General features: G+C 36.7%; 1 protein-coding gene across 1 annotated transcript; it reads left to right on the plus strand.

Moving 5' to 3' along the window:
- Positions 1–289: 289 nt before the first annotated feature.
- LOC126832499 (ADAM 17-like protease) lies at positions 290–24,962 on the plus strand. Its single transcript, XM_050563295.2, has 20 exons — positions 290–356; positions 2,944–3,076; positions 3,741–3,874; positions 5,043–5,131; positions 6,274–6,398; positions 8,024–8,109; positions 8,356–8,486; positions 9,272–9,364; positions 12,199–12,294; positions 13,230–13,368; positions 15,401–15,511; positions 16,243–16,370; positions 17,822–17,891; positions 19,278–19,416; positions 19,789–19,890; positions 20,282–20,341; positions 21,957–22,042; positions 23,326–23,429; positions 23,765–23,846; positions 24,832–24,962. Exons 1-20 carry the CDS (start codon positions 305–307, stop codon positions 24,960–24,962), a joined length of 2,091 nt encoding a protein of 696 aa, XP_050419252.2. The 5' UTR covers positions 290–304.
- The last annotated feature ends 355 nt before the right edge of the window (positions 24,963–25,317 follow it).

Below are 25,317 nucleotides of genomic sequence, written 5' to 3' on the forward strand. Positions count from 1 at the left end.
GGTCTTATGTAAACAATGTCACGGGCCATTGAGCCAATAAATAAAGGTAGTTATCTTTTACAGAGATATTAGAATACTTTCCTAATCCTCTGTGAAACAGATTGTCGGTTGAGGAGTAAAGTTTCATTAATTTTATGTGCTATTCGTCATGGGTTACTCGGGTAGGTAATTTCTGACTTCCGTATATAGATGGCGCTGTATTCAAGGAATTCCGGGATTTCTGTTTGTTACTATTTATAGATCTTATAATTCACTCAGGAACCTTTTTATCTCATGAAGAGTTTTACAGAAAGACGATGTTAAAATGGATATATTATACATCATTACTTTAGTATTATTTTTAGAAACTGTTTATTGTAAGTTGATTGTGCAAATTCACATTTTGTGATGGGTTTGTTTAGCTGTTTTTCAAGAATTGTTTCGTTTCAACAAAAGAACAATATTAATTAATAATTCAATTAAATTCAAACACTGATCTCGTCCACTTGGCATTTGCTGTTTCAACCTGTCAGTAAAATTGTATTAATGCCGTAAAGAATTCGGGGCGCTATTGCATACTGTAACTGAAGTCGGTCAATGTGCACAATTATCGTTTGGTTAATAGGGTTGTTTTATTTCTCTTGTAAATATTTGATTAAAGTGGCTAAGTTTAAAGTTATTTAACTCAATATCATCCGAAGTGAAGTCTTCGACATTGAAAACATGAATTATTTGTCAATTTAAATCAACATTGATGTTGTGATCTTACCAGATAAAGATGGGCTTCTGATATCCATTATTTAAGACAAAATAAACATTTTACCATTGGTACACGAAATGCGTTTCAGGCCCATTTGTAACAAGGGACTCGAAGAACGAGGTTAAACATATTCTACAAGTCATGTCAAACGGTGATGGCATAGAGCATACACAATAAATACTAAATAACCAGACGCTAGAGATTGTCACTCGATTGAGACTTCTGGCGTATTTCGCTGAACATAACTGATTTGAAATTATAGTCAAAACAGAAACGATTGAATGTAAATCAGTTTATATACATTCATATTACATTATTATATGTGTTTCGACTCATTTGTGTCGATTTCTAGGTCCCAAATATTAGCGATTTAGCTCCTTTAAATTTGTCATTTGCTTTTGATCGAGCCATAATTTACTGTCCTACAATTTAAGTCAGAAATGATTCAACTACTAATATCTTCTGTCTTGCTAAGGAGTTACCTTGAGCAGGTTTTGTCATGATTTGATGGCCTATAACTTCTAACCTGACCCCAAACTGTAATAAACCAATTCCTATGGAAAAAAAGGTGAAATCTTACCGCATAATTATAATGATTTCATTTAATCCAACTGCTACGTGAAGTTTATGTCCATTTTTAAAATGGCCGGCAAACCAAAATTAGAACATGCACATGATTCAATGTCACCTCTAAAATATTTGTAACATAATTACTTATTTCCATGCAAACTGTGATGGTACGTTTTGAAAACTGTCATTTGTTCAGTCTTGGCGGCTTCACTAGAGGCTGTCCTGAGGCTGAAATTTGGTGTATAGGGGTAGTTCCAACCGGGTAGTAACTTAGGCTAGGCTACGTTGAGTTGGCCTACTGCTTCCGGTTTCAGAGTTACAGACAAGAGCCGGGTAATGCACTAATATCTTATATACCGTCTGTAGTGAATGCCAAATTATCAATGCATTTTAAATCTTTCTAAATACTGAACCGATCCATTTTTGGACTGATATTCCTGACAGAAATATTTACTTTAAGATTTGGATAAAGAGCTGGTCATTCTTGCTGTTAAAAATATAGAATGAACAAGTACGATCGTTACGATCGGATCGTACTATGGACTACATGTAGTTACTGACCATGTTGTTGGATACAATTCAAAAAGCCAATTCACCACATCTATGCTGAAGCATGCCAACTTTCATGTTGATTGGACTTAAATTGACAGAGCCTTAGGCTTTTTCGAAGACCGTCACCCCAAGAACACGATGAGTAGCGGATAGAGACCAGTTCCTGGTAAAAAGAGAAATGAATATATTGAAAATTTCAATCAAATTACTCTATTCTGAGTGAACGTTGTTTTTGAATTTTTGACAAGAAATATCCATAAATCGTTAAATCTAATAATAAACTGTGTATTAAACACTGGTGTGAAAGTTTATCTGTTGTAACGGCGAAAGCTTGTGGATTGTCTTGCCTTTTATGCATGTATGGTACCATGTTTTTCAGTGTATTAGACACATGCGTAGGGCGATTTTGGCAGAGGTGTATCAGGAAAAATAAAAGTGAATGGTTTAGGCGCACCTCTCTCCAGCGCCTTGTGAAACACGTGCAATATCATACGTGACTCAAACACACCCGCGATCCACAGTAACTGGGCCAAATTCTACTGTTTACCTGTACCATTGCGAACCCAGAAGATTTACAGCACAGTCCGTCTAGCCTACCACCCTCCCTTCTCTACCCTCAAGAATTACAGCACAGTCCGTCTAGCCTACCACCCTCCCTTCTCTACCCTCAAGACTTACAGCACAGTCCGTCTAGCCTATCACCCTCCCTTCTCTACCCTCAAGACTTACAGCACAGTCTGTCTAGCCTATCACCCTCCCTTCTCTACCCTCAAGACTTACAGCACAGTCCGTCTAGCCTACCACCCTCCCTTCTCTACCCTCAAGACTTAGAGCACAGTCCGTCTAGCCTACCACCCTCCCTTCTCTACCCTCAAGACTTATAGCACAGTCCGTCTAGCCTACCACCCTCCCCTACTACTCACATTACCAGTATTGATTGTGCAGCACAGTTACCCGCCTTCCCCTACCATTGCACACCTGAGCAATCATAACTCAGGAAAGGTATATCATCGTTTTGAAGATTTTATCAATTGTTTTGTGTTCAAATCAATATTTTATTAAGTCTTACTTTCTTTTGTCAGGTAACATCGACAGTAAATTGTATTATTATGAAACTCTCAGCAAGGTTACGGAAATAAAACGTGTGAGACGCAGTCTAGATGGCAGCACTACAACAACAACAGATAAAGATATCAAATTTAACGCTTTCGGCAGGTCAGTAAAGAAGTTTTGAAATGTACATTTTTATGAGTCGGTAAGATGCTGGCTCACTGACCTTGAGGTCGCATGTTCGAGAAAGTTCATCGTGACTTTCTGATGTGGTTTCCCCCTTGTTTGTGGTGCAGGACGGAGGGGTTTTACATAGGTTAAGCCTGGGGTTAGACTAGGTCATTTTGGGATGAACAGTAATTGTATTTCAATAATTCCCTTGTACACCAGATGTGTATATTATTCCACAATGTACCTTTTCTTCCTCAATACGCCTTCTGTTCTTTCTCACATCTCAGCTCCTGTGACCCGTTCTTTTTTAGTCCAAGTCCGAGGGGGTGCTGTAAGCCAGAAAATATCCTTGCTCACACCAAAGTAGAAAAATATCCTTGCTCATTTATAGATGAAATATTTTATATCTTTTCATAAAGCAATGACAATATCCTTTCTCACAGCCGCTACCATTGTCCTAGTGTAATGAAGCAAGTAAAACGAAATTTTGAACTGTAAAAAAAACGAAATGCAATAGGATCTGTGTATTAAACGAAATTTAATAGTATCTGTATTTTAATCAGAATGTCATGACAACCAAATATCTCACTACATGTATATGACTTTATATTGTTGACCCTACAACCAGGGTATTGTATCTTATTTGTCGAAATTTCAGGTCATTCGAACTCATACTAGAAAATAATGCTGATATTTTATCGCAAGATTTCAAAGCTGTGTTGATTCGTAAAGATGGCAGTTCAACTCGCGTCAATGTCCGTAAAAACGAGTTGTTTCGAGGACATTTAGCAGGTAGGTTAAACTATATTCTACTTCTGGAGCTTAGTTATTCAGATGGGTTAAAAAACTGAGGTACACTACACATTGACGTGCACCTAAAAGAACCCTTGGCAGTAGGAATATATGTGGGTAAGACACTGGCTCGCTAGCCAGGAGGTCGGGTGTTCGATCCCTGCATTGGCCGAGAAAGTTGATCTGGATTTTCCCAGTCCCCCTTGTCAGTGGTGCAGGACGGAGGGCCTGACAAGGAGACAGCTCTAGTCGTTCGGATGGGACGAAAAACAGAGGTCCCGTGTACACATTGGCGTGCACATAAAAGATCCCTTGACAGTTGGAATTTGATATAAGAGTAGGCCGTAGTGCCACTGTCCGGGCAAAATTTCCCTCATAGCACACTGTATGGCATATGCCCGTCTTCATTAGCCCAGTTCGAAGCAGAACAGTAGGACATTAAACCCCATTTCATTTTATTTTCATTTTGTATAAGATTATGCCGTAGTGTCGCTGTCCAGGCATAATTTCCCTCATGGCACACTGTGTGGGGTATGCTTGTCTTTTATTAGCCCACTTCAGAGCAGAACAGTAGGACGTTAAACTCCATTTCATTTCATTTACCCACAGTTCCATGCACCTCACGCCAAAAACTCACGGTATGGTGTATGCATGTCGTCATTAGACCGGTAGGAGTATTTTCCACTTAGATTCAATAGATTTGTGGTGTTACTGATTTTGTGATGCACAATCCACAAAATAATAAACTGAGATAACAAACTAGAGAAGATTTGTTTAACTTCATAGAGCCGCAGTGGCTCAGTGAGTAAGACGCTTGCTCGTGAACCAGGAGGTATCAGGTTCGCTTCCTGTTTTAGCTGAGAAAGTTCCACAGGATTCTCTGGTGTGGTTTCCCCTTGTCAGTGGTGCAGGACAGAGGGCCTGACAAGGACAGCTGTCTAGTCCTTCAGATAGGATGATAAACCAAGAGCCTGTGTACACCTACACATTGGCCTGCGTGTAAAAGAACATTGACAGTTAGAACTTGATATACCCGGTAAGAATAGGCTGGAGCGCCACTTTCCGGGCAAAATTTCACTCATAGCACACAGCCCATCTTCATTAGCCCAGTCGAAGCATAACAGTAGGATGTTAAACCCCATTTTATTTCTGGTTTGTTTAACTTCAGGTGAAGGAGACTCGTTAGTAGATGCTACGAGAGAGGATGGAATCTGGATAGCAAATATTTACACTAAACAAGATTCATATCATATTGAGGTAAATATTTATACTTAACAACATTCAATACCATTGGGAGTTGCACACCCTTGTTTGGGAGATTAGTCAACAATCTGGTTGTTCTGAAGCCTGAATTATCAAGACTATTTTTATACGGCGATGTATTATGTCGTCATCACTGTCCATCCCGTCGATCTGTGTGTCCATTCAATTTTTATTCTTGGACAATCTACTGGTCACAATTTTATCCAATTTTGATGAAACTTGAAATATAGTTTTATATCCCAAAGATATTGGTTCCTTTCAATACTTGCATATAGTGGATCGTAATTTCATGGATTATGTCCCCTGGTTGTATCAAAAATAATGTTTTTAGCTTTTGGACCCTCTATTAGTATGTGCAGGAGGACTGCACCACACACAATAACACAAAACAAATACAGACTTCATTCAAAATTGAAAAATAAACAATCAGGAATATTTTTATCAGATATTAAAAAACATTCATATATATTACACCATAATTACGGTGGAGTTCAAACTTCTCTTTGTGAATGTACTAATACCATTTCCTTATCCCTCTCTACCTCTCTCAAACTTCCCCTTCCCCTCACATACCCCTTCCATGTACAGGGGATCACGTGGCTAAGTGGTTAAGACGCTGGCTTGCTAGCCTGGAGGTTGGGTGTTCGATCCCTACATTGGCCGAGAAAGTTCATCCAGATTTTCTGGCGTGGTTTCCCCTTGTCAGTGATGCAGGACGGAGGGCCTGACAAGGACAGCTGTCTAGTCGATCGAATGGCATGAAAAAACTGAGGTCCTGTGTACATATTGGCGTGCACGTAAAAGATCCCGTGGCAGTTGGAATTCGATATAAGAGTAGGCTGGGCAAAATTTCCCTCATAGCACACATTAGCCCAGTTTAGGAGCAGAACAGTAGGACATTAAACCCCATTTCATTTCATTTCATTTCTTCCATGTACTTATACCATTTCCTTATCTCTCTCTACCTCTCTCAAACTTACCCTCCCCCCCCCCCCCCACACATACCTCTTCCATGTACTTATACCATTTCCTCATCGCTCCCTACCTCTCTTATTTCCCCCCTACCTCTTCCATCATAACCCTAACCCTAACCCTAACCCCTCGTATAATCCTACTATTGTTTATATATTTTTTAGCCATCGTGGCGCCATCTACCAATATCAGGAGATTATTCATACATAGCTTATAGAGGTTCTGATATTAAACGCAATATTTCATTCCCTACTCCTCATCAACGACAGAATATGAGAAACATTCCCCGGTAAGTATTGTTAACATGAATATTCATGACCTTTGTATATATATGAATAGTAATGTGATGTCTAGTTGCCATGGTAAAGCATGAACAAGTCTTCTGTAAATCGAAGCGAGAACATATTTATTGTATTGGTTTAATGCAAGTGAGAATAAAATACAAAATGAAATGAAATGGGGTTTAACGTCCTACTGTTTTGCTCCGAACTGGGCTAATGAAGACGGGCATACGCCATACAGTGTGCTGTGAGGGAAATTTTGCCCGGACAGCGGCACTACGGCCTACTCTTATATCAAATTCCAACTGTCAAGGGATCTTTTACGTGCACGCCAATGTGTACACAGGACCTCGGTTTTTCGTCTCATCCGAATGACTAGACAGCTGTCCTTGTCAGGCCCTCCTTCCTGCAACACTGACAAGGGGGAACCACGCCGGAAAATCTGGGTGAACTTTCACGGCCAATGCAGGGATCGAACACCCGACCTCCAGGCTAGCGAGCCAGCGTCTTACCCACTTAGCCATCGTGACCCCCAGAATAAAATACCATTGAATTTAATATAGTGTGGTCAATTAACAAGTATGTTGTATGACACCGGAAGTCTTCAATAAAATATTCAACTCAAGGTGTAGTCTATTTATCTTGTGTGTACATTTCAAATTAAATATACATTATGGGAGATTTTTATAGAGAGTTGGCCATTCTTGCTATAACAGTTCAAAAGTAGATGATGAAAGAAGAATATATTGACAATTTCAGTCCAATTACTTTATTCTGAACATAGTTATCATCGTTGTGATATTTGACTAGAAATGGTAGCGAAATGCGTCTTCACCTTGGCCGATCGTTTGATTGACAGGCGTTAACTCCACCTACATATCTTGATTATCAAGTAAAGTTTTCAATGGCATACGGAAACGCTTTACAGCGGCCTCGCTAAGTACACTCTATCATTTAGCCTCGATCTAACTGACGTATTTTCATCAGGTTGCGCCATATTTGATTTAATCAATTAGTGAAATCCTATTTAAATCCGAGCTGTAGCCGAGCCATCCGTGGGTCTACAGAGTTGATTTTGGGCTTGTTGTTTAAATAAAGATCTAATTTATAATTTCTATAACATCTGAAGCCTAAATTAAGACTTGCAATAATCAGATTTAGCTCTTGCATAATGTATGTTTAAATAGGGTTTAACATCCTACTTGTCTTCACCAACTAGGCATCATCATACTGTGGACTACAAGTGGAAATTTATCCGGACATTAGTCATTGAGTCAACTGGTGTGGTTTCGATTTTCCCCGTTGTACGTGACAAGGATTAGAGTCGCCTGTCCAACCACGTGGGTTTTCTCCGGGTCCCCCAGTTTCCGCCCACTGCTAAAGACCTGTACGCACTAGCGAATTATTGAAATAAAATGTAAGTCCCAAAATAACATAGTTTGTGTCGACTCTCTCTCTCTCTTTTATCCGAACATTGACCGGTTCATCGACCAAGTTTTCAATGATTGTGTGTTAGAGTGAACCATACTGTAGTGATGTGGTCTAAAGGTTCACCTCTCCGTTACAACAAGAAAAAAATGAAATTTAAAAAAGAGCTAGGTTACTTAATAAAAATGACTTGTATTATTTTCAGGAGAAAGTTATGTGAAGGTATCCATGTTGATGTAAATCCAGATGATATAATTGATGACAGAGAGACCGATGTTAATAAAACTAAAGGTAAGCAAGTTGGTGTTGGTGTGCTACAATTGTCATACGCTTGTAGTATAGATATGAGTGGGGTTGGATGGCCGAATGGTTAATGTGTGCGCATTGGATCAGAAGGTTTGTCATAGAGTCACGTAGCATGATTTCGATTGTTTAGTCATTCAAAGTTAGGTCATTCATTTGGGGACGCAGTAGTGTATTTTTGCGAATCAAGTTACTGTAAATTGCATGTAACATGTTTTGTATTTTTGTCTTCAGCTGTTCACCACAGGAAAAAGCGACAAGGAATTTTATATGGTGCCAACTCCTGTCAACTGTATGTTGTTGCAGATCATTTATTTCATAGTGGTATTGGTAGCAGTCGTCCTCATACCACTGTTAATTATCTGGTTTGTAGTATATTTTAACACTATATGGGCCACACCTACTATATGGGCCACTACAGTATATGGGCTACATCCACTATATAGGTGACATGCACTATTTGGGCCATATCCAGTATATGGGCCATATTCACTATATGGCCCACATCCACTATATGGGCCACACCCACTATATTGGCTATATCCACTATATGGGCCACATTCACTATATGGGCCATATCCACTATATGGGTCATATCCACTATATGGGCCACATTCACTATATGGGCCATATCCACTATATGGGCCATATTCACTATATGGGCCATATTCACATCCACTATAAAGTTATTTATCTGTTGCAAGTTTTAACATTTTATGCAGGCCATATCCAGTTTGTACACTACCATTGGAGAGAGAGAGAGAAATGTGGATTAACGTCCACTCAACACAAACAAGGTCATTTCGGGACTAACATATGGTTTAATTTTATTTCAATAATTTGCTTGCACGTAGGGGTCTTTAGCAGTGGGAGGAAATCGAAGGACCCGGAGCACTACCATTGGAGCAGGATGGAGGATCGGACAGTGTCTAGTCATTCGGATTGGACAAAAAATACGCACATGTCTGTGTTATAGACTGGTATGTTCAGCTACTAGTAGGTTGTCAGTCAAAAAGCTTACCTTCAACCCTGTCTGACATCTGGACAGAACATACCTAATTTGTCTTTTAAAGACGTCTTCAGTAGCCCAGTCGGTGCAGAAAAGTAGGACGTTAAACATCATTTTAAATTGTTTTTATTTTATTTTTAGATAAATACGTTCCAAGCGGTAGATAGTATATTTCGTTCTACTCTATGGGATAAACAGACGGACATGAGAAATATTGGATTTCAGCTTAAAGAGGTGAGTGATTCTATTTAAATTATATATAAACCTGTTAAGCGTGACATTTTTAAAACGTTAACTACCCCCAATTGTGTTATTAATTGACGAAGTGACGAAGAACTATGTACTATGTTCTAAGAATAGGTTGGGGAAAATACCTCCAAGGCGTTATATTCCAGGACATAATATAATGTCCCATACATGCTGCGATCTATGACGAACTATGTTCTAAGAATAGGTTGGGGAAAATACCTCCAAGCGGTTATATTACGGCCTACACACAGTGAGTGGCAGTTGTCCAGGACGTTATATAACGACCTACGCACTTAACAGGTCAATCTTATTTCAGTTTAAAATGTTAACTGGTCATTTGTTTTAACATGTGCGTTTCAGATCATAAAGTCTGTTATTTAAAAATAATTTCCCACAAAAGATTTATCAGGTACCTACATTTGTATTTCCAATAAAAGTATGGCAATTTTGGTATATATGGAAATTAGAGACACCCAATCTTACTTGAAAAGTACTGGATTCTTTGAAAATTACTCATGGAGTGCATGCAGGACAAAAATGTAAGGGTTTCCCTAATTGGCAACCCAACGATTAGGGATGTCTGCTTGAGCAAAGATTGCACACAAACATTGTGTGATTTCTCAGCGTTAGTGAGCACTTAATGTATGTTTATAAACTTGATAGTGAGCTTAGACGCACAACAGTTTCTGAGATAAAAGACGTGGGCAGTGGATAATTCGAGAGATTAATTATGCTTCGATATTTTTGATAAATGGACAGCGATTAAAGACAACATCGTCTTGCATATGTAAGTTTATAACACAAAGATCTCAGTTCCTTTCGATATATGCGCATATCGAATTGTAATTTCCTGAATTATGGCCCTTGATTGTAGGAAAAATCACTTTCTTGTTAGCTTATTCTCTATCCATCTCTCGAAAATGTGGGCGTATCCTGCCTGGCAGCCGCTGGTTATCCGATTTTGTTGAAACTTGAAATTTAAGTTTATAACCCAAAGATCTCGGTTCCTTTCGATATTCGCGCATATCGGACTGTAACTTCCTGAATTATGGCCCCTGATTGTACGAAAAATCGCGTTTTTAGCTTGTGTACCCTGTAGAAGTCATAATTTTTATCCGATTTAAAAACCCGTATTATTATATCACCGTTAAACCCTAAGGACGACTGAGTTTGAATTTCGTGAAAATCGGCCCAAAATTGACAGACAAAATGGCCGCCGTTCGTTCTCAAAAAACGTAAAAATATGGTATATCTAGGTTGTGGACCCTATAGAGGTCACAATTTTTATCCGATTTTGTTGAAACTTGAAATGTAAGTTTATAACCCAAAGATCTTGGTTCCTTTCGATATTCGTGCATATCGGACCGTAACTTCCTGAATTATGGTCCCTGATTGTATGAAAAATTGCGTTTTTAGCTTGTGGACCCGATAGAGATCATAATTTTTATCCGATTTAAAAAACGTATTATTATATCACCGTTACACCCTAAGGATGACTGAGTTCGAATTTCTTGAAAATCGGCCCAAAATTGACAGACAAAATGGCCGCCATTGGTTCCCAAATAGCGTAAGAATATGGTATATCAAGGTTGTGGACCCTATAGGGGTCACAATTTTTATCCGATTTTGTTGAAACTTGAAATGTAAGTTTATAACCCAAAGATCTCGGTTCCTTTCGATATTCGTGCATATCGGACCGTAACTTCCTGAATTATGACCCCTGATTGTACGAAAAATAGCATTTTTAGCTTGTGGACCCTATAGAGGTCATAATTTTTATCCGATATAAAAAAACGTATTATTATATCACTGTTACACCCTAGGGTCGACTGAGTTCGAATTTTATTGACAGACAAAAATGGCTGCCGTTCGTTCTCAAATTGCGTAAGAATATGGTATATCAAGGTTGTGGACCCTATAGAGGTCACAATTTTGATCCGATTTTGATGAAACTTGAAATACATATTTATAACCCAAAGATTTTGGTTCCTTTCGATATTCGCACATATTGGATCATAACTTCCTAAATTATGGCCCTTGATTGTACGAAAAAATCACTTCTTTTTTTGAGCTTGTTCTCTGTCCATCTCTTGCAAAATGTGGGCGTATCTTGCATGGCAACCGCTTGTATTTTATTTATTTCCTCCGGTTTTCTCCCACGCGAATTATTGAAATAAAATTGTAGGCCTACCATATCTTTAGTCAGGAAATGATCTCATTTGGATCTAAACATAGACTAGATAAGAGATTTGGATCAGATTGTTGACTATATGAGAGTTTGGATCTAAACATAGACTAGATGAGAGATTTGGATCTAAACATAGACTAGATGTGAGCTTTGGATCAGAGCATAGACTGGATGTGAGTTTGGATCAGAGCATAGACTAGATGTGAGCTTTGGATCAGAGCATAGACTGGATGTGAGTTTGGATCAGAGCATAGACTAGATGTGAGTTTTGGATCAGAGCATAGACTGGATGTGAGCTTTGGATCAGAGCATAGACTAGATGTGAGCTTTGGATCAGAGCATAGACTGGATGAGAGTTTGGATCAGAGCATAGACTGGATGTGAGTTTGGATCAGAGCATAGACTGGATGTGAGTTTTGGATCAGAGCATAGACTGGATGTGTGTTTGGATCAGAGCATAGACTGGATGTGAGCTTTGGATCAGAGCATAGACTGGATGTGAGTTTGGATCAGAGGATTAGATCGTAACAATTTCCTTATTTTGGTATTAATGAGTATTTGTTTTGTAAAAGTTTGAATTGTTTTCTTTTGATATTAATGAGTATTTGTTTTCTACTAACCAATGAATTAGATGAAGATACATGAACAATCAACACAAGTCGATTCTGGTGAATCTCACTACAATATGCACAAATCAACACAATGGGAAACTCGCGATCTACTAGAGGTAAACATTTATATCTTTATACTTTTACAATTTAATTGTTTTCGGTGCTTAAAATTTGATGTTCATTTTTTATTTTGTACCTTAATAATTTCCCTTTATTTACACATGTATCATGTCCCTTTATTATATATACCTTTATTATATCCCTTTATTATTTAAACCTTTATCATATCCCTTTAGTATTTAAACCTTTATCATGTCCCTGTATTATTTATATCTTTATCATGTCCCTTTGTTATTTATACCTTTATCATCTCCCTTTGTTATTTATACCTTTATTATTTAAACCTTTATTATTTAAACCTTTATCATGTCCCTTTATTATTTAAACCGTTATCATATCCCTTTATTATTTAAACCTTTATCATGTCCCTTTATATTTAAACCTTTATCATGACCCTTTATTATTTAAACCTTTATCATGCCCCTTTGTTATATAAACCTTTATCATGTCCCTTTGTTATATATACCTTTATCACATCCCTTTATTATTTATACCTTTATCATGTCCCTTTATCATGTCCCTTTGTTATATAAACCTTGATCATGTCCCTTTGTTATATAAACCTTTATCATGTCCCTTTGTTATATATACCTTTATCACATCCCTTTATTATTTAAACCTTTATCATGTCCCTTTGTTATATAAATCTTTATCATGTCCCTTTGTTATATATACCTTTATCACATCCCTTTATTATTTATACCTTTATCATGTCCATTTATCATGTCCCTTTGTTATATAAACCTTTATCATGTCCCTTTGTTATATAAACCTTTATCATGTCCCTTTGTTATATATACCTTTATCACATCCCTTTGTTATTTAAACCTTTATCATGTCCCTTTATTATTTAAACCTTTATTATAACTTTATCATATTATATTTGAAATAGTTCCATTAATATTTAAACCTTTATCACGTTATATTTAAGATATTTAGTCGAGAGAATTATCATCAGAACTTTTGTTTGGCCCATTTGTTTACATACCAGAAGTTTAAAGGAGGTGTACTGGGGTTAGCTTATATAGCATCACCACGACGACGTACAGTAGGAGGAATCTGCTCTCCCTGTAAGATCAATTTAATTTTTAAGTCATGAATTAATATCAAGTACTGCGACCTGTTTTCCATTTACATGTTTTCGCAGCTGAAAAGGTCGGTCTGATGCAAATGCAATGGCACCGTATCCATGTAACTGGCAAAAAAGCGTGCGGAAACACAGCGAAAAAGCATACATGGAGACAGGCTTTATACTCCCCATGATTCTTGGATGTCATCAAACTATGCACAATTCTTAACAAATGTGATCTTGTGACAGCAAAATGAATCAAAAGTCGCAAGTCATTATTTTTGAAATATAATCTTTGAGTCCTCCCAATCTGGAGGATTGTCATTCGTTATTGATTAGATAGGATGATTGATTATCATTCATTATTGATTAGATAGGATGACTGATTATCATCCGTTATTCATGATTAGATAGGATGATTGATTATCATCATTTATTGATTAGATAGGATGACTGATTATCATTCGTTATTCATGATTAGATAGGATGATTAATTATCATCATTTATTGATTAGATAGGATGATTGATTATCATCATTTATTGATTAGATAGGATGATTGATTATCATCATTTATTGATTAGATAGGATGATTGATTATCATCATTTATTGATTAGATAGGATGATTGATTATCATCATTTATTGATTAGATAGGATGATTGATTATCATCATTTATTGATTAGATAGGATGACTGTGTAGCGTCTCCTCTATGCAGTAGAGACTTTTTAGGGGTTCGTTCCAGTCTAGCATTTTAATTGGAAGAACTAACAATCTTGTGTGTATGTAAAAATCAAACATATTTATTACGATGAAATTGGATACGTTGGATCAAGGGGAAATGGGAATTAGGTATATAAATACATTTGCTCTGTTCATACGACGTGTATAGATCGCATATTGGGTGAGTTTAGAATTGGTTCCACTACTAATATCTTCCATCTTGCTCCAGCTACAGTAGTGGATCATTCTTTGAGCAAGTTTTGTAGACATTTGATGACAATAAAGTTACTGGCCTATAACTCCCTTAATTTCCAATTAAACTGACCCCAAACTGTACTGTACATAGCCTAACATGTAATAAACCAGTTCACATTGAAATAAAGGTGAAACCTTACTGCATAATTAGAGGGTTTAATAAAATCCAACTTAAACGCTAAGCCAGAAATACCATGCACACTACATTGTTCATCGCACGTGATCAAATGTCACTTCCACATATGAAGTTCATGTCTATATTTATTTGCTAACATATCCTTAATGCGGTACGATAATTGGCTTGATATATCCTGGGTGATGTCATGTCATGGCACCTACAAATTGTAGGGACGGACAAGACAAGTATGCTGCTATAATATTGCAGTTGCAAATAACCAAGCTTATGAGCCTTTAAACGAAGGCCATTTATATATATATAGATTTATTCCCACAGCCAGGATATTATTTATCTATGGTCTTTAATCTTAGTAAGGCCACCAGTTATATAAGGAGCTTAAAGATACATTATGGAAGATTAGATAACGAGCTGGCAGTTAGTTAAAAACTAGATAATGTAACGGCAATATGCTGAAAATTTCAGTCAAATTGCTTCACTCTAAGCTGAGAAAACCTTATTTTAAAAATCACTGTAGCCTCGATTGGCTTTGTTTAAGCTGTCACGATAATTAACAAAGTCTTGATATCCATTTTTGCGTTATTTTATTGGTCTAACGGGCCGTAATAAGGTAATTATATCTAAAGGACAAGACGGATAATGTGGTAATGTATGTCATTGATTTGTTTACATGTTTTTGGACGTGAATTCTACAAAGAAAACGGTCTCGTGATTCGTCACTCAGGCAGAATTGATGAGTAAAGGATTGGATTCACTTGGACCATAACATATAGGGCGGCTTATGCCCGTCTTCATTAAACTGGCTAGCCGTGAAAAGTAGAATGTTAATCCCCATTTCATTTGATTCCATTTTGATTATGTCGGGTCGTTAAATGATTTCTGGAATGTTTTTATTATATAGATGAATATTATATTCCAGCCTACGTTAAAGATACGATACGATTAACATTAAACAGTGGTTGGTCGAGTTCCATGAACACAAACGGTGATCGTCTATTAACACAGGAAGCCAACCTTGTTACAGCTCATGGTGAGTTTTAAATCCTATCACATTCAGGTTACAATCCTATCATAGTCAGGTGATAATCCTATCACAGTCAGGTTACAATTCTATCATATTTAGGTTACAATCCTATCATAGTCAGAATGGTTGATATTATATAGTTGTCATGCTGTCAAAATGGTTGATATTAGCAGCCATATAGTCAAACTTGTTAATATGAGTGGTCATACAGTCAGAATGGCTAATATTTGTGGTCATACAGTCAAAATGGTTGATATTAATTCCCCAAAATGTCTAGATTTTGAATGATGCTTTTCACACTTCATGCATCGAATCACCAACATATTACGTACATCGGGTTAAAAGATCAAACTGAGATTGTGTTGGGGTTAAAAGGTCAACCCAAGATTGTGTTGGGGTTAAAAAGTCAACCCGAGATTGTGTTGGGATTAAAAAGATCAACCTGAGATTGTGTTGAGGTTAAAAAGATCAAACTGAGATTGTGTTGGGGTTAAAAAGATTAACCTGAGATTGTGTTGGGGTTAAAAAGATCAAACTGAGATTGTGTTGGGGTTAAAAGATCAACCCGAAATTGTGTTGGGGTTAAAAAGATCAATCTGAGATTGTGTTGGGGTTAAAAGGTCAACCTGAGATTGTGTGGGGTTTAAAACAGTTGTATAATGCTTTATTTGATATTACAATATTATTTCTATTTTCTATTGAATAAAAATCTTTTTAAAAAAAAATTATGTTTTCAGAATTGGGTCATAATTGGGGAAGTGAACACGATGCTGAAACGAGTGAGTGTGCTCCGTCATCTATAACAGGTAGCGGCAAATATATCATGTATCCCTACGCCGTGGATGGGTATGAAGATAATAATAGGGTATGTTTCAATGTTGTTTCTGCTCAGCCCCGTTTTTACACGCATATTGTCGTCACTTCAAGAGATCTCGCCTCCTCTTGATATTGGCATGTATCGGACTGTAACTTCATGGATTATGGCCCCTGATTGTACGAAAAATCACGTTTTTGTAGCTTGTGGACACTCTAATGGTCACTAATTTAATCGAATTTTGATGAAACTTAAAACCCAAAGATTTCTTTTCCGTTCGATATTTGTGCATATCTTACCCTAACTTCCTGGATTATGGCCCCTGATTGTCCGAAAAATCGCTTATTTTTTTTTTTAGCATGTTCCCTGCCAATCTCTTGCAAAATGTGGGCATATCTGGCATGGCAACCAACCAGTTGTTACGGTCTGGCATGGCAACTAACCGGTTGGCACGGTTCTGGCATGGCAACCAACCGGTTGTTACGGTTCTGGCATGGCAACCAACCAGTTGTTAGATGAATGGCATATTACACTGTGTGATTAGGTGGCATTCGTGTATCAGGGTATCAGTTGGTGGACTCGGTGAATATCTTTTTCCCTGGGATTCCTTGCTAACCAGAAACGCTGATGTTGGCTTAGAAAGTTCCTTGGGATTCGTCAACCTGGATTCGCCTTGTCCGAAATGCAGGAGGCGAGGATCTGTCATGGAGAAGAATCTGATACAAAACAATAAGCTCCCATGTAGACCATTAGAAGCATGTTGAATGTTCCCTGACACTCCCAAGGAGGGTTGGGAGGTTGATTGTTTTAACGTTTGCTATTTGGATTATCAGATCTGTCAGTGACTCAAGTTTCCATTTCCATCTTGTACATGACATGGAGTAGGGCCGCCTGTCAGGGGCAGACCCCCCGCTCAGCTTCATAAATTTTTTATAAATCAACACTTTTTATGAGAAAAGTTTAATGGCCGTGTGCTTTATCCTTTATCGTCAGATGTGGGATAGGATGGGCACTCAAAGCACGAGATAATGATATAGACATAATGTGATATCACAATTAATGCTTTGAATTCATGAAATTGAATCACAATGTCATTGTATAATTCATAATAAAAATTGTCGTCAAACAAGGTGTTGAATTTCTCTGACGATAGAGACCATGTGGGAGGGAGATGGGGGGGGATACATTGTCGCAGGAACCTGGCAAAGCCCCTCCTGCAAAAATCCACACCAGCCTGTCAAACCGTGTGGGTTTTCTCCAGGCCCTCCGGCTTCCTCACACTGCTAAAGACCCCGACACGCAAGCGAATTATTGAAATCAAATTGAACCATATATGCTCTCCCCCTAACACTCAGAAATCAGAACGGGCCTAAGTGCAGGAGTTGATTGTTCCGGGTATAACTTGTTACCCAGAATAAAAACTGTCGAAATTGGAGCCATAATGTCTTTAGGTAGAACTATTTTGATTGCTTCCTGTTAAGTCTATGTTTTTTATTTTGTAGAAATTTTCTCCATGTAGCCAGCGTTATGTTTTCGATGTTTTAAAATCCAAAGCTAGTGTCTGTTTCACAGGTGATGTTTACTTTATGTGCATATCAATCAACCAATCAAATATCTCGGCCAATCGTATCTTTTGCTATAGGTGGCTGACCGTATATCAATCAACCTATGAAATATCTTGGCCGTCTGTAGGCGGCTGACCATAGTTATAGATCAAAATTTCATTTTACTTTTCTTTACTGCACTAGGATCTGGAAGAGTTGTTATATAACCCGCATTCTGGTTGATGTGAGGGATTAGCTAATGAAACGGTCTGTTACTGCGAGTTTTTGGCGTGAGTTGCACCAAACTGTGGGCAACCCACTAAAAACATTGATGCTGATTATTTAATCAAATGTCTGGCATCATAGGGTCAAAAGTCGCTCGTATGACCTCTGACGTGACCTTCCACTAAAACCGGTCAGATCTTCATGTAGTGTAGGCCATTGAAAGTATAAAAAACGAACTGAAATATAGATCTATATTAGAATGAGATTGTGATCCCTGGTTGATGTACGACCAGTAATAAGAAATATAAAATGTAACTCAGCAGGTGGAGCTGAGACAACGAGTAGTTGGAGTGTTAATAAATGCAGAACAGTAGGGCGTTAAACCCTATTTTACTTCAGTAAAGTCTCAGTTTGAGGTGAGACAATGAAGTTAAATGGGGTTTAACGTCCTAGTCTGACTAGGCTAATGAGGAAGGGAAAAGTAAGCCAGTTTGGCCTGAAACAATGATAGTTACTTTAATAAATGGTTTGATTATGTTACGATAATAAATGGTTTGATTGTGTTACTATAATACATGGTTTGAATGTATTACTATAATAAATCGTTAGAATGTGTTACTTTAATAAATGGTTTGATTGTGTTACTATAATACATGGTTTGAATGTATTACTATAATAAATCGTTAGAATGTGTTACTTTAATAAATGGTTTGATTGTGTTACTATAGTTACTATAATACATAGTTTGAATGTGTTACGATAATAAATGATTTGAATGTGTTACTATAATAAATGGTTTGATTGTGTTACTATGATAAATGGTTTGGTTGTGTTACTATGATAAATGGTTTGGTTGTGTTACTATGATAAATGGTTTGGTTGTGTTACTATGATAAATGGTTTGATTGTGTTACTATAATACATGGTTTGAATGTATTACTATAATAAATCGTTAGAATGTGTTACTTTAATAAATGGTTTGATTGTGTTACTATAGTTACTATAATACATAGTTTGAATGTGTTACGATAATAAATGATTTGAATGTGTTACTATAATAAATGGTTTGATTGTGTTACTATGATAAATGGTTTGGTTGTGTTACTATGATAAATGGTTTGGTTGTGTTACTATGATAAATGGTTTGGTTGTGTTACTATGATAAATGAATATTAATTGATTGTTTCAGCTCAGACGAAGAGTACACCGTATTGTGGTAATGGTGTACTAGATACTGGGGAGGAGTGCGACGGAGGTAAAACAGGGAAGGAGGATAAAGATGCGTGTTGTACTCCAGATTGTAAACTTAAAGGAAATGCTATATGCAGGTGAGAAATATTATATACAGGTGAGAATTGTTATATGCAGGTGAGAAATGCTATATACAGGTGAGAAATGCTATGCAGGTGAGCAATGTTATATACAAGCGAGAAATGTTATGTTATATACAAGTGCGAAGTGTTATATTATATGCAGGTGAGAAATGTTACATGTATATACAGGTGATATACAGGTGAGAAATGCTATATATAGCAATGTTATACATATATGTAGGTGAGAAATGTTATATATAGGTGAGAAATGTTATATATAGGTGAGAAATGTTATATATAGGTGAGAAATGCAGGTGAAGAGGGGTGAACATCCACTCAACACACCTGTTATATTATTATCTACCTAGACTGTTTTATTATTTTCAGTTCTATGAATTATGAGTGTTGTAAAGATTGTAAGATTGCACCTGTTGGAACAATATGTCGTCAAACATATACTGGAAGCTGTGAGAAACAGGCAGCATGCAAGTAAGTTCAGGTGTTTAGTTTATAGGCCATGTACACCTGTTATTACCTAGCTAAAATATCTCAGGTCAGAATTCTTGGAATATCTTGTCGTATTGTAGTCACCACTCCCCCCACCTCATATGTATTTCATGTGTAGTAAGTATGTCCACTCCATCATGTTAAACATGTAGTAAGAATGCTACACATGAAGTTTAAAATTCTAAAATTTACTGGATTTCAAACACTACTCTACCAACATGTTAAAAAATAAAAAAATTTCCTTGGATTTCAAACACCACCTCTACTAGTAAAATGGTGAACAAAGAAACTGGGAATAATAAAAGATCTACTCAATATTTTGAAAGTTGTAATTAAGATTGTGGGATTTTTTCTCTGGTTTTTTTTTTTACAGTGGAACAATGGATTGTCCAAAGTCTGAACCTGCAGATGAAGATACAGATTGTTTAGAAGGGTGAGTACAGGTTTTTTTATAAAATGTTGGAAACCTGTAACATCTTATTCTGGTTTTAGATTGGTTATTAAATAACACTTTTTTTTTTATTGACCACTGATTAGCCAAAGTGATTTACAATTCAATCACATCTTTAAAGTCCATCTAATTCAAATCGATTACCCTAATCAACGAATGTATCGACCCCGACTTCCGAAGCAATTACTATAGTCACTAAATAAACGATCATGTTGTACTTAATAAGGTATGACCATTAATCATCTATAAATAATAGACTGAAAACTGGTTCCATGTGTCGTCCATAACATCCAGACACTTTTGAGTAAAAGATAGGTTACGTGCCCTTATTTTGAAATTAGTCTCGCTTAACCAGTCTATCGACCATTCTAGGGCTGATTGACAGGTCGGGATAATCAAGACTACTTTTTTACGAAACATAACAGAAAGCTAGAACAAGAAATTGAATTTAGAAATGAGCACGTTAGCTAGCTCAACAATTGTTTCAAGAAGCTTGTAAAAGTAAAATGAAACTACTGCTAGTATCATGTTCCTGTCTAACCCGAGTGTTTCAGAGATATTATTTGTACTAAACCAAAAGATGCCGCTCTTAACGGTACAGTTAATGATAAAGCGATTTAAAAAATGAAACGAACATAATTTCTAAATCTGCTGTAATAACCAAGAAGCTTAATTTTACTGCTATTCAAAATCGTCAACAATAAAATTTTTACGCTGTAATAGTTGATAGATTTGTAAAGAATTGCACGTGCCATGGCTATTTATAGTATCATACTGTCAGAAAGTTGGCCTCGACACGGCGAATGTGCACGCTTCAGTGGTAGTCTCGAACTATCAGCGGTTGACTGTATTTCTGTAGGTGCATGGGTCACCCTACCATATGTAAATAACATAAATCAACCTGTCCATCATATATAATGTATTGGACAATTAAATTTAACAACAGCAAGGAACATTGTCATATTATACATTATTAATTCAATGTAACCCGGTTATCATTTAATCTTGTGTATCTAGCACTGATTTCTTTCACATTCTGACCACTGTTCAAAAATGAATCATTATACATCAATAATCAGTTGGGTTGTTTATTTTTTAACAGTGATCGAGAAATTAAACACTTGTAAATTGGACACTCATTATCAAAAGTGAATGGTCAGCTTTAAACTAGTACAAATTAGATGGGTTTTTTTTGGTGATTTTAAAAGATTTTTACAAATTTTTAAAGAAAGATTTGATATTGAATGAATGCTAAATACACAAGATTAAATGATACCCAGATTACAGTGAAAGGGTTAGCCGTTCTTATAATTTATTGGTTTCTCTACTGTTTTGATGGTACATGGTGGCTCGCTAGCCTGAAAGACACGTTCTTTCTTTACTGTGTCAGTATTGTACTGGAAAACGACAAGAGAATCATTTTAATAAGGTTGCTCTGATGAAAATACAGTAATTGTTTTCTATAATAGTGTTTATTTTACCTGTGACATTTGGGTCATATTAACTTGTTTTATTTTACCTGTGACAGGTGGATCATATTAACTTGTATGATTTTACCTGTGACAGGTGGGTCATATTACCTTGTTTGATTTTATAGGGGAAAGTGTAGAAATGGTAAGTGTGTATCATATTGTGAGAGAGCAAAGCCAAGTAAATTACCCTGCAGATGTCAAAATGAAGCAGGTTAGATTATTATTTATTTTATAATTTACAGAGAATTTTTATACGCCCATATTTTCATGTGGATGTATATTGCCGCCGCCCCTATTAAAATGAGTCTATCTGTCCATCCGTCACACTTTTTGGGACACAATAACTTTCCTTCTAGTTGAGCTAGAATGTTCAAACTTGGTGTAGGTGTCTATTAGGTCAATGCCTTGACAGAGTTAGAACATGCACATTTTTCACTGAGGGTAAGCAGAGATAAACAATTTGATTGGTTGAGACATGGAACAAGATGACTTTGGTTCTAATTGGGTGAGAGCGATTAAGCTCTTGAGTATAGATTCATTATATCACTACCATGACTAAGATCAATGATCAGAATTTTCTGCTAAGGTTAAGTAGCGATAAGAAATCTGATTGGTCATGACTTGGGAACATAATAGCTCTGCATTTTCTGCTTAGGCAAAGTGGAGACTTCAGTCTGATTGGTCGAAACTTTGGAACACAATAAGTCTCCTTCTAATTGAGGTAGATGTTCATTAGGTGAATGACTTGACTTAGTACAACGACTAAAATTTCATTGGTCGATGCTTTGGGACAAGATAACTTTGATTCTAACTGATGGAGAGTGATTCAACTTAATGTACAGTTCTTCTACCAGGTACTTTAAAACCTTGACTAAGTTAGATGGTGAACATTTTATGTGTAGACTTAGTATAGATAATCAGTTTGATTGCTCAATACTTTTGAAAAAGATGAAAATGTGCAATTAATTAATATGTGTCATCTATTTATTTTGCAATTTCGGCGGACATATTCTTTTTGAAATGAAAAGGGGTTTAACGTCCTACTGTTCTGCTCCAAATGGGCTAATGAAGACACGCATACACCATACAGTCTGCTATGAGGGCAATTTTGTCTGGAAAGCGGTACTACGGTCAATTATTATATCGAACTCCGATGTTCAAAGGTTCTTTTACGTGCACGCCAATGTATACACACACAGGACCTGTTTGTTTTTAGTCTCACCCAAATGACTATATTCTTTTTGAAGACGTTTAGGAACTTGGCCAATGACTATCACTGTAACCTGGGTATCATTTAATCTTGTGTATCTAGCACTTATTTCTTTAACATTCATTCAATATCAAATCTTTGTTTAAAGATTCGTAAAAATGAATTAAAATCACCCAAATTCATCTAATTTGTACTTTTGACTGTTAAGTTTTGATAAAACGATACCAAGGTTAAAATGTTGTTTTATTTTTAGATGCGTGTTATACAGGTTGTTTTATTTGTAGATGCATGTTATAGATGTTGTAAGTCACGTAAATCGGGTAAATGTGAACGGTTTGGTGATGAGATTCTACCTGATGGAAGAGCCTGTTACCGTGGTTTCTGTAAGGTAATGTAAATACAGTTTATATACTTCAACATTGTATCTGTAGTTAGATACGATATATACAACATGGTATTTATAGTTAGACACAATTTATACAATATTGTTGTAGTTGTGTTTTTACACGAGTCAACTCGATAACTTGTGTTTTTACACAGTCAACTTGATAACTTGTGTTTTTACACGAGTCAACTCGATAACTTGTATTTTTACACAGTCAACTTGATAACTTGTGTTTTTACGCCAGTCAACTTGATAACTTGTGTTTTTACACCAGTCAACTTGATAACTTGTGTTTTTACACAAGTCAACTTGATAACTTGTTTTTACAATAATTACAGAGTGGACAATGTAAAAAGAGCGAACAAAATCTGGTTCAACGTTTGTTCTCATTTATAGAAAAATTAACTCCCAATGCATTCGGTAAGTTTCTAGTTATTATTCAGTATGCATGTATAGCCTGACCTCTGACCTCTAGTTAATCAGTTACTCATGGGTGTGTTCATAATTTGTGCTTGTTTGACAGTATTTAAATGATGGGGGTTAGATGGCCGAATGGTTAGTACGTGCATGTTGTATCATAAGGTCTGTCATTGAGATAACTTGCATGGTTTCAATTCCCCGATTGTATTTGACAAGGAGTAGGGTCGTCTGTCCAACCTCGTGGGTTTTCTCCGGGTTCTCCGGTTTCCTCCCACTGCTAAAGACCTCTACATTAATGCAAATTATTGAAATGAAATTGAACCGTATGTTAGTCCCGAATTGACCTAGATTGTGTCGAGTAGACGTTGAACCCCCTATCTCTTTCTTCTCTCTCTCTTCTCTGTTTCAATGAATGTAGCACTTGTTTCCTTCCAGGGGGGTTGGATGGCAGAATGGTTAGCACATGCGTGCTGTATCATAAAGTCTGTCATTGAGTCAACTGGCGTGGTTTCGAATCCCCGGTTGTAGGTGACAAGGAGTAGGGTCGCCTGCCCAACCTCGTGGGTTTACTCCGGGTTCTCCGGTTTCCTCCCACTGCTAAAGACCCCTACATGCAAACAAATTATTGAAATGTAATTGAACCGTATGTTAGTCCCGAATTGACCTAGTTTGTGTGTTTAACCCCATTTCTCTCTCTCTTTGTTTCCTTCCTGAAAGTAACATCATATTTGATGTTTTATTTGAGCCAGAACAAGCCTGTAACTGTTACAATTGGTTTGGGTGGCCGAATGGTTAATGCATGCATGTTAGATCATAAAGTCTGTCATTGAGTCAAGTGGTGTGGTTTCGATTCCCTGGTTGTACGTGACATGGAATAGGGTCGCCTGTCCAACCTCGTGGGTTTTCCTACTCTTGTATTCTTCCAATACCTCGGTCTTGATTAATATATAAGAATTATTGAAATATATTTTATGTCATATTTTAGTTGAGTTCATGAAGAGTAATATAGTGGGGACGATTATTATATTCTCTATGGTAATATGGATTCCAGCTAGTTGGACATTTAGTTGTATAGTAAGTATTATTATATTCTCTATGGTAATATGGATTTTGTAATATAGTGCAATTTAGTATACAATCCATACTGTGGAAACGGGGCGTTGTTTGGCAGAATGGAATAACACATGTGCTTTAGAACATAAGGTCTGTCAGTGAGTCAAGTCCAACGTGTAAAGGTTTCAATTGCTTGCTTGTACTTGACAAAATTGAACGATATGATAGTCCCAAAATAACCTAGTTTGTATCTAGTGGACATTATGATAAAGTAAAAATTATTTTTTGCAGGATAAAAAAAGAGAAGAAGAAATGCGTCAACTATCTGAGTGGAAAAGTTTAAGAGTAAGTTTTATTAAAGTTGAGTCAGTTTGCTGATATGAGAGGGGTTATTTCCCTTTGACATCTATATCAGTGC

Source organism: Patella vulgata, chromosome 9 (assembly GCF_932274485.2).
Source record: "Patella vulgata chromosome 9, xgPatVulg1.2, whole genome shotgun sequence".
Classification (NCBI taxonomy): Eukaryota; Metazoa; Mollusca; class Gastropoda; family Patellidae; genus Patella; species Patella vulgata.